The sequence below is a fragment of the Myotis brandtii genome, unplaced genomic scaffold, assembly GCF_000412655.1.
Source record: "Myotis brandtii unplaced genomic scaffold, ASM41265v1 scaffold915, whole genome shotgun sequence".
Lineage (NCBI taxonomy): Eukaryota > Metazoa > Chordata > Mammalia > Chiroptera > Vespertilionidae > Myotis > Myotis brandtii.
Window position 1 is genome coordinate 854,520 of NW_005371769.1, and position 10,219 is coordinate 864,738.

The 10,219-nt window shown below is 50.4% G+C and overlaps 1 protein-coding gene across 2 annotated transcripts in view; it reads left to right on the plus strand.

Moving 5' to 3' along the window:
• YTHDF1 (YTH N(6)-methyladenosine RNA binding protein 1) overlaps window positions 1–10,081 on the plus strand; it is a 28,268-nt gene extending 18,187 nt beyond the window's left edge. Inside the window, exons 3-5 of one of the 2 annotated variants that reach the window (XM_005885566.2) lie at window positions 672–751; window positions 4,592–6,121; window positions 8,810–10,081. In XM_005885566.2, the coding sequence (XP_005885628.1) occupies window positions 4,610–6,121; window positions 8,810–8,836 (1,539 nt within the window). In that variant the 5' untranslated portion in view covers window positions 672–751; window positions 4,592–4,609 and the 3' untranslated portion in view covers window positions 8,837–10,081. The remainder of the gene's footprint in view (window positions 1–671; window positions 752–4,591; window positions 6,122–8,809) is intronic. The other variant, XM_005885567.2, reaches the window with a different exon arrangement.
• The last annotated feature ends 138 nt before the right edge of the window (window positions 10,082–10,219 follow it).

Consider the following 10,219-nt stretch of genomic DNA (forward strand, 5'->3'; position numbering starts at 1 on the left):
AGCGCCTGGGCTGGGACTCGCTCCGCGCGCACTTCCAGCCCTTGTCTCCCACGTCCCTGGTCCTCGCCATGTTCTGGCCCGGGGCAAACCCCCAGAATTAACTGCGAGAGCCTGCGAGTGACACTTTTAACCAGTGTGTGTGTGACTCCCGTGGAACCAAATAGGGTTCCTCGAGTTTTCAGTTGGAAAAGGCCCAGCACTTTACTTACATTTTCTTTCCTTTTCTGGTTGGGCCGAGTGACTGTGGGAAATACACAGAGCCAGGTAATAAGCTGAGAAACATCTTTCAGTCACAGGCTGTTTCCCAGCTGCAACTGTGCTGACCGGGGCCAGGTCCGCTGCCTCGTGCAGGCTGTTGGGCTTGACTGACGCCTTAGACCACTTCATCTTCATTAAAACCTGGCTCCGGGGTGCTGGCGCTATCTTGTGTGCGCCTCTGTTTTGTCCACATCTATCAAATAAAGATGAAGTCTTTATCCAGAAAGCATAACCTCAGCGACTGGAAGTTCTAACTAGTTGTATAAATATTAGTTTCATGCTATTTATGTCCATTTCTAAGTAAAAGCAATTTCTACCAGAAATTGATGTGCATAGACTTTATTACCTTTAATTTCCATACTTAAAAGTAATTTTTAAAAATGCAAACATAATATTTGTTTCTGCTATTCTAGTACAAAATGGTTCTTTGCATCAGAAGGATACAGTTCATGACAATGACTTTGAGCCCTACCTTTCTGGACAGTCAAATCAGGTGAGTTTATCTTTTTTAGCATGTATTTCTACTTTAGTTTTGACTGCGTTATGTGATGTGCCTTTGCTGCTATATTGTTGGCTGTATTATTTTAAACGACAAAGAAGCAGACTGTGGCGTATGGAAGTAATAGGAAGACTGCTGATGAGGACGAGCTGGGGTTGAAAGTGCAGTGACGCTGGATTTCTCTAAGGACGTGCAGTCCCGCCGGGGCTGGCATGAGCTGACTTCTAGTTGGCCTCGGCCTTGGTCAGCAACGTGCTGCCTTGGACCAGTTGGAGGCGTGAGAAGTTCTCTGATGTTCTCAGGTGATGGGCAGTGTGGTCCAGGAGAGCAGCTAGGATCCCCGCTCTGGGGCCCAACTCCTTCCTTGGGTTAGAATCTCAGCCCCACCACTGACTGCTGCTCCCTCAAATGGCTTGCCTCCTGCGCCTGTTTCCTTTTCTATAAGCAGACAGTGGCGAGTGCCTCACAGAAGTGACGGGGGTGACATGAGCTGGAGCAGGGAGCTCGGAGACGGGGCCGATACAGGGCCCAGTGAGTTGTAGCCACCTGGTGTGCTTAGGGTTTTCAGGTTTCTTGGCCTTGGCACTGTGGACATTTAGGACTGAAATTTGTGTTGTGTGTTGTAGGGTGTTTAGCAGCCTGCCTGGCATTCATCCATGAGATGCCATTAGTAACTGCCTCAACCGCCACCACCAGTGTGACAGCCAAGTGTCTCCTGGGGGTAAATTGCCCTGGTTAAAGCCACTTGGGATAGTTGGAGTTAAGGTTTAATATATAAATATAGTATCTCCCACTTTTAAAACACACTGTGCTCGTTTGCTTTAGAATAAAAGCACGCTTTGCCTCTTCCCTGTGGTGAACTAGAGCCAGCCTGCCCTTCTCTAAGGTGTCTCAGGACTTCTCCTCCCCTCCCCCCTCCTCCTACTGCGCTACAGGTGGGCAGCTGGGCCCGAGAATCTGCCCTGCCTCGGCGGTTCCTCCAGTGGTGACAGCAAGAAGTTAATGGGCTTATTTTTCTGATTGTCTTATTTTTTCTTAGGTGATTTAAATACTATGCAAATATTGTGTGGTAATTTTAACCAAAAGGAGGGGTGCTTCACTACACTTGAAATTTATTCTAGGAAGCGGAGCTTTCGTGTTACTTCAGGATTTGTTAAAATGGACTAGGTTTCTGGCGTCAGTGGAGTGGTCACAGCTCTGTGTCGCTCTGGGGAAGCCGTGTGGAAAGACCCTCGTAGTTGAAGCTCCGTGTGAACAGCCTGAAAACGGCCCCTTTGTCCTGATTGTTAAGAGACGCACTTTTCAGCCTTTGCTTAACAGTAAATCCAGGCTCTGGTTTTCACAGAAACACCAGCTGTTTGGATGGTAGGGAGCGGGGAGAAGGGAGAGGAGGGCTCTTGGTCTTGCAGACGGAGAAACCAAAGAGCAGAGGCAGTCAGTCAAGCTCGGCAGTGCAGAGCCAGGCCTCTCTCCTCTGTCCCTGTGTCTGTGGTCACTATCTTTCAGGGCCATGGGGCCCAGCTGCCCTGCAGTCAGGACTAAGCAACCTGGCCATGTGGACCCTGCTGGCAGACAGACTCCTGTTACCCTGTTAGGAAAGTGCTCTTTGTGTCTTGGTTCCCAATTCTCACTGAGCAAGTGCTGGGTGTCCAGCCGCCAGGTGCTAGTGAGGGAGAGACAGAGATTGGAGTGGCTGAGCAGTGAGCTCAGTCCCGGTGGTGGCACCCGTGAGCTGAGGTGGTGTGGACGTGTGACTAGCTGCGCAGGCGCAGTTCTAGGAGGCCTTTCCCTTGTGCACATGCACACCTCGCCCTGTGGTGCTTTTCTTTTAACCCAGATGTGTGCTGTCGCCGTCAGAGGCTACTTTTATCTTGTACGGCCTTGACACTGGGTGACGTGGAGGACATTGCAAGGCCTGCCTGTGGTCGAGAGCCTTGGCAGTGGGATCATTGCCCTGGGTGGGGCCTGTAGCAGAGGCTGGCCATCCTGAGCACAGCTGGCAGGATCCAGAGGAATTAACCCTCATTGTCACGGTGCTCAAACCTCCTCCTCCAGGCAGGAAGCAAATGCAGAAATTCTGTGCCTGCCAAGCTGCCATCTCCATATGAGCTCGGAGGCTGAAGTCACAGCTCTGAGCTCAAGGAAGGGGCAGAGCTGGTTTCCTGTGAGTCCAGTCACTTTGTCACTGTTTTCATAATTGCCCTTGATGCTTTTCTTTTTACATAATTTATTCAAGTTTCTTTTGTTTCCTTTTAAAGTAAATGCTTCTCGGCATAGTGTTCTGTTCCCCGGGCTTCTGAAGGGTCCTTGTTTTCTCTCTAGTTTCTTCTCTTGGTCACTGATGGCTGAGTCACGTTATTGTTCGTGAAACGTGTAAAGCATTTGAGTAATTTCAGAATTCCTTCCTTCTCAGAAAAAAGGATATAGGAAGCAGATATTTCAACTTTAAAATAAATTTACCTGGTCATTCAGAATGAGAGGTGTGTTTTTTTTAATGTGGTTAAATTTTTGTAAATATGAAAAACTTTAAAAAATATATTTTTATTGATTTCAGAGAGGAAGGGAGAGGGAGAGAGAGAGAGAAGCATCCATGATGAGAGAATCATTGATCAACTGCCTCCTGCACACCCCTCACTGGGGATCGAACTGGCAACCCAGGCAGGGCATGAGTCCTGTCTGAGAATCGAACCGTGACCTCCTGGTTCATAGGTATATGCTCAACCACTGAGCCACACAGGCCGGGCTGAAAAACTTTTAATTCCAGAATAGATTTAACGCTTTGTTGTGTTTTACTGTTTGTTTTCCCAAAGAAAATGATCCGGGGATAGTCACTGACTATTTGAATTTGTTTCTTTGGCGTGCCCATTTGTTTATAGTTTTGACTTAGTCACCAGATGCCCTGCTGAGTTCAGCCCCTGGGGCTCCTTCTCTAAGTCAGAAGGCTGGTTTTGCCTTGACCACTGTCAGTGGGTGTGGCCTGAGTGGCAGTCCCTCCTGGGAAAGTGCCAGGTGTGGTGGTTTTACCTTCTAGAGCAGTGATGGCGAACCTATGACACGCGTGTCACAGGTGACACGCGAACTCATTTTTTTGGTTGATTTTTCTTTGTTAAATGGCACTTAAATATATAAAATAAATATCAAAAATATAAGTCTTTGTTTTACTATGGTTGCAAAGATCAAAAAATTTCTATATGTAACACGGCACCAGAGTTAAGTTAGGGTTTTTCAAAATGCTGACACGCCGAGCTCAAAAGGTTCGCCATCACTGTTCCAGAAGAAGACGCCTGCTCACAGGTGTCATGCACTAAGAATTTGTTCTCCTTTGGTTTATGCACCATGTCCCTGGTGAATGGACTCCAGGTCACCACCTCAGGTGTACAGTTGACCAAGGGACGGCTTGTTGGCTGTACAGAGGCTAAGCTGAGGCGGGTTTGGGCTGGAGCACATCTTGTCACATCCTGTGTGGGGAGCTCATGCCCAGGGCACAGGGAGGATGTCAGCTATGAGCCCTCCATGTCTGCGTTTTCATTGGTGGGTTGCAGTCCACTAGTGTCAGTTCTCTAAGTTTAGGAACTACCTCCCTCACAGGGCAAGGCTGGAAGCTGTGGTGTGGATGGCAGCCTAACCTGCAGCCCATTCAAATTTCACATGGGGTTGACATCTCCAGGTTTCTTTCTGCTCAGGATGACTTATTCCAAATAGCTTGTTGAGTGAACCTGCTGTGTCCTGTTGGTGTGGCCGGTGCTGTGCAGCCTCATTCCCACCGTCGGCGTTCTCTGTGTCTCCTCCAGCCCTGAGAATAGTCGGACTCATTATCCCCTGTTGTTTCCACAGAGTAACAGTTACCCCTCCATGGCCGACCCCTACCTGTCCAGCTATTACCCGCCGTCCATTGGATTCCCTTACTCCCTTAATGAGGCACCGTGGTCAACTGGAGGGGACCCTCCCATCCCGTACCTCACCACCTACGGACAGCTCAGCAATGGCGATCATCACTTCATGCATGACGCCGTGTTTGGACAGCCTGGGGGCCTGGGGAACAACATCTATCAGCACAGGTTTAATTTTTTCCCTGAAAACCCTGCCTTCTCAGCCTGGGGGACAAGTGGGTCTCAGGGACAGCAGGCCCAGAGTTCTGCTTATGGGAGCAGCTACACCTACCCACCGAGCTCCCTGGGTGGCACGATTGTGGACGGGCAGACGGGCTTTCACAGCGACACCCTCAACAAGGCCCCCGGGATGAACAGCCTGGAGCAGGGCATGGTGGGCCTGAAGATCGGAGATGTCACCACCTCTGCAGTCAAGACAGTGGGCTCAGTCGTCAGCAGTGTGGCAATGACTGGTGTGCTTTCTGGCAATGGTGGGACAAATGTAAACATGCCGGTTTCGAAGCCGACTTCATGGGCTGCCATCGCCAGCAAGCCAGCAAAGCCGCAGCCGAAAATGAAAGCCAAGGGCGGACCTGTCATCGGGGCCGCACTGCCCCCTCCGCCTATAAAGCATAACATGGACATTGGCACCTGGGATAACAAGGGGCCCGTGCCCAAGGCCCTGGCCCCACAGCAGGTGCCGGCTCCCCAATCTGCCCCCCAGCCTCAACCGGTTGTGCAGCCTCTGTCAGTTCAGCCCCCCCCTTTGGCCCAACCACAGTATCAGAGTTCTCAGCCGTTGCCCCAAACCCGCTGGGTCGCCCCCCGCAACAGGAATGCAGCATTTGGGCAGAGCTCGGGGACTGGGGGTAACAGTCACTCCCCCGGAAGCACCCAGTCTGGTTCTGCCCTGAGCGCAGAATCCCATCCAGTCCTTGAGAAACTGAAGGCTGCCCACAGCTACAACCCTAAGGAGTTTGACTGGAACCTGCGGAGTGGCCGCGTGTTCATAATAAAGAGCTACTCGGAGGATGACGTGCACCGCTCCATCAAGTACTCCATCTGGTGCAGCACCGAGCATGGTAACAAGCGCCTGGATGGCGCCTTCCGCTCCGTCGGCAGCAAGGGACCTGTCTACCTGCTCTTCAGCGTCAACGGCAGCGGCCACTTCTGTGGGGTGGCGGAGATGAAGTCGCCCGTGGACTACGGCACAAGTGCTGGGGTCTGGTCTCAGGACAAGTGGAAGGGCAAGTTTGACGTGAAGTGGATTTTTGTCAAGGACGTGCCCAACAACCAGCTCCGGCACATCCGACTGGAGAACAATGACAACAAGCCAGTCACAAACTCCCGCGACACCCAGGAGGTGCCCTTAGAAAAAGCAAAGCAAGTGCTGAAAATCATCGCCTCCTACAAGCACACCACTTCCATCTTTGATGACTTTTCTCACTATGAGAAGCGACAGGAGGAAGAGGAGGTGGTGCGCAAGGTGAGTTGGGTGAGTTGGGGTCCAGGGCCCTTACCTCATCAGTGTAAAGCCTGGTGATGTTAGAGTGGACAACGGCCAGATATAACTTGATCCTTTTCCAGTTTTTAAGAAACAGTGATTGGGACCACAGTGCACAGTTCTGCTGGGAAGGACTTGAGGGTGACTCACTTTCCTCTCTGAGTCATGGTCTTTCTAGTCTTTGTTGAGTCAGGGACGCTCTGTTCTTGGGCATTGGGGCCAAAGCGAGGCTGCTGGGCTGCGAGGCCCCACTCACTGAGGGAAGGACACTGATCTGCAGGTTGTTGTTTATTTTTTTCTCAAAAACCCAGTATCTTGCAGTTTTGGAAAGTTGACCCAGCTCTCTGTGGATGAGAGAATGGCGGGGGAGGGGACTGGGTTCAGACATGTCAGAACAGCCCAAACCAGCAGGCCTGGAGATGGGTCTCTGAGGGTCCAGCTTCCCATTATGCGGAGACACCTGGAGCCCGCTGCAGTGGAGCCTGCTCTGGAGAGAACACGCAGGTGCCCACAGGCTGGCCCCAAAGTGGGAGCACGAGGGCAACAGAACATTCTGAGGCAACTTAGTCCTGAGATCCTCTCCTGTGTCTTTGTTTTTAAAATGTCCTTTCTGTCATGAAATGTCAGTTGGTAATCGATGCATTTTCAATCTTTTTTGGTTGTCCATGTTAAAGCATCACCCCCCTATGAGCTTCAAATGTCCCAAAGCATTTAGCAGAAAGGCGGCAAACTGGGCCTATCGTTGGTGGTGGTGCAAGTTTATACTTAAAGGTGTCAGCTCGGTGAGCACACTTGGAAAATAAGTTGGTCTCTCATTGTCTCTTGTGCAGAAAATAGAAAGGCTTGTCATTTATTTCCAGTTACTGAAATGCTGTATTTTAGCTCTTTTAGGTATAGCATAAAATACCTAAATAAGTAAAATTGCTGAATTCACAGCGACAGAACAGAGCTCATTGGTTATGCAATTTGAGGGCCTTAGGTGGCTTGCAGCTGGTTCTTGCTGTGTGTGCAGTTCGTCTTAAATACTGTGATGATTTCCCTAAACATCATGAGTTTCTAAAGGTGGTGAGCGGAGGAATAGATTTCTGCCCCTCACCTGTGTGGTGTTTAGAACGTTCTAGTGCCTTAAAACTTGCAATGTAGCAGCTAAACCCTCAGATGTCTGTCAGTGAGTTGGGTGTTGGGAAGTGGAAGCTTGCAGTCAGACCTGGGCACTCCGCTTTGAGCCCTTCCCCCAGCCAGCCCACCAGGCCTGTGAAATTCCACTGGGACAGAAATGTGGCTTCTGTTGCTGCCCTGGGCATCCCCGGAATGCTCCGCAGATGCCTCCCAGACCTGGCGCTTACCAGCTCACGTGCGTCAGCGCCACTTTTAACTTACACAATGGAGGGACAGGCGGGGGGCTGACTGGTTAACATTCGTGCTCACTGTGCCTTAGACTGGGTGGTTCTTGCCTGCTCCCCAGCACCTCCCGCAGGGCACTCTGGGTTCCCTGGTCGTCAGGGGTCGGACGCTGGGCTCTGAAGAACAGACGGACTGAGAGGCGTTTGGGTTCTTCAGACCCAGGCTTGTGCTTAGGCTGCCTGGCTCTCAGGACTCCTAGGAACCGAGGTGTCTTTTGCCAGTAAGTTGCAGGTGATGTTTGGCAGGACTGCTGTGCCGTCCCATCTAAGCTAAAATTTGGAGACTCACTGATTCCTTAAGGAGCAGTAACTCACGAGCTGCATCAAACCTGGTCCTGTAGGTGAGTGTCAGTCCCCGGGAGAGCCTGCCCTTCCGTTTTGCTGCTAAAGATCTCCTGTGAGGACAGCTTCTAGGGCCCGGCTCCTCCCATCACAGCCAGCCAGCCACAGAAGCCCAAGGGCTTTCAGAGCACCAGGCGAGCCGGGCGTGGTTTATGATGGTGGTCCTTGTTAAGAGAACCAGGGACGCTCAGGTTCCGAGTCGGCAGGAGGAGGTGCTGGTGCTAGAGCAGTGCATCTTTCAGGGCCAGTTGCTTGTTAGAAAGTAGCGCAGGGCCTCTGACAAGCTCCCTGCCCTGGGTGATGAGGTGGATGTGGGGAGAGAATTGGGGTGTGTTGTTAACCTGAAGACACATTCAATTCATTTTTAGCAAAAGGGGTTCATCTTGTTTCGTAACCCTTTCAGTGTCTAGTAACCCCGTCTGTTGGGGACTCTGTCACGACCAGCTCCACATATCAAGTGTCCTTCAGGAGCTTCGTCCTCACTACCGGACGGGGCAGGATGAAGTGGGCAAGCAGGGCGGCACCGGGGTGCGGGGGCAGGTGCTCCTCTTGGGTACATCCCCACGTCTCGAGCTAAGCATAGTCACAGCCTTGTGAGGACCCCTGCTACCGGGACCCAGCGAGCGGGGAGGCTCCCCTGGGAGTCACAGCTTGTCACACCCCCTGGGACACACCAACCAGAGGGGCTTTGCCTGGAACAGGTGGATGCCAGGCGAAGTGGTTGGCAGGCCTGGTCTGCACAGCTGGAACCCTGAAGCCTGGAGCTGCTGGTGGAGGGGAGTATCCAGTGCTGGTCTGGTGTGGCCGGTCCCAGTGGAGCTCGGGTCCAGATCTGTGGCTGCAGCCCCCAGGGCAGCCTGGGACTCGATTTGAGGGAGTTGGTGCACATGTTCACCCCAGGTGTTAAACTTCTTCCCTCTTTTCTTTTTTACAGGAACGGCAGAATCGGAACAAACAATAAGGATGAGCCAGTTTCTGTTATGATCTAATGTTTGATTGAAAAGCCAAGTTTCAGAACGTGTGCTTGGTGCTGTGCCTGGGTCAGCCCAGCCGTCTTCCTGTGCAGGCCTCGTGCTGCCTCTCTGCGTTCTCTGTCGTTTGTTTTTGCCCAGGTGGCTCTTCACTCATGTGTATTTTTTCTGTGTATTATAGTATTGTAGAACTCACTAATAAAGTTTTCGTCAGCTTATCAATCAGATTGACCTAATGCGAAATATAAATATCTTTAAAAAAAACAACCTAATGCACCCCCAAAGAATTTTTTTTTTTTTTTGGCAGAAATTATGTGCTTGTTCTTATATTCAAAGTCATCTAACATCTTTCTTTGAGATTATTTCTCACCCCTGTTGCCTCGTCTTGAATGTATCGAACCATGAGTTGTTTTGTCATGTAGCGTATGTGTTAAATACTCTCTTCAAAGTGCAAGTGAGCAATCACCTGTTTGGGCTGGTTTGCCATTTTATGATCAGTTACCTGTCTAAGAGGCTACTCTGCCATCTGTTTTTTACTAGAGAAAGATAAATTTTAGTTTTCCAGATTTGGTTATGGCTGTGTTTCCTTGGGCCGCCCACCCTCTCCAACCCCGCACCGGAATAGCACTGTCCAGCGGGGTGACAGCAGGACCCAGCGTGCGGAGGTTAGGGTCCAGGGTTCAGGCACCCTCAGTGTGTGCAACTCATTGTAACCCTTTATCTTCTCTTGAGAATCCTGATGCCATCTTACGTTTTTATACCAGTTATGCTGAGCTTGTATTGCTCTGCTCTGGTGGCAGACAGTGTCATGGATGGTGCTGCCCACTGTAAATCTCACCGCGTGGCTACTTTTCTTTTTCCCGTCAATTGGTTTTTAAAAAGAAAACAAAAAAACTTTAGACACTGAGTGTTCGGTCATGTTTTGTGGAGTGAGGGCTGTTGCCCTCACTGTCACCTGGAGTTGAAGCATGGAAATGGTGCTCGTGCCCGCCACGCTCGCTCGCACACGCATCTACACGTGCCCCCTAGAGGACTTGCCGTGTAGAGAGCAGATCTAAAAACTATTTACTCTGAATGGCCCTCTGAGTTCAAGTGTAGGTAGGCTGTATTATTTAGACTTGTGTTTAGAATGTGTCCCTTTCTCTGAACTGTTACCGCTTGGATGGAGTCATGGACAACATGGGACACTGTTACCTTGAGAAAAGTACAAGCCTTAATAAACAATCCTATTAGCACGTCTGGTGTCCTCTCATTCTTCACCCTGCTTGACGGGCTTTTAAAGGGTGTCCCAAAATTCACACAAGAAGTAATTTTGATAGAAAACACAGGTTTATAATTAAAAATTGTAAATTTTTTATTAATTCATAAAGTAT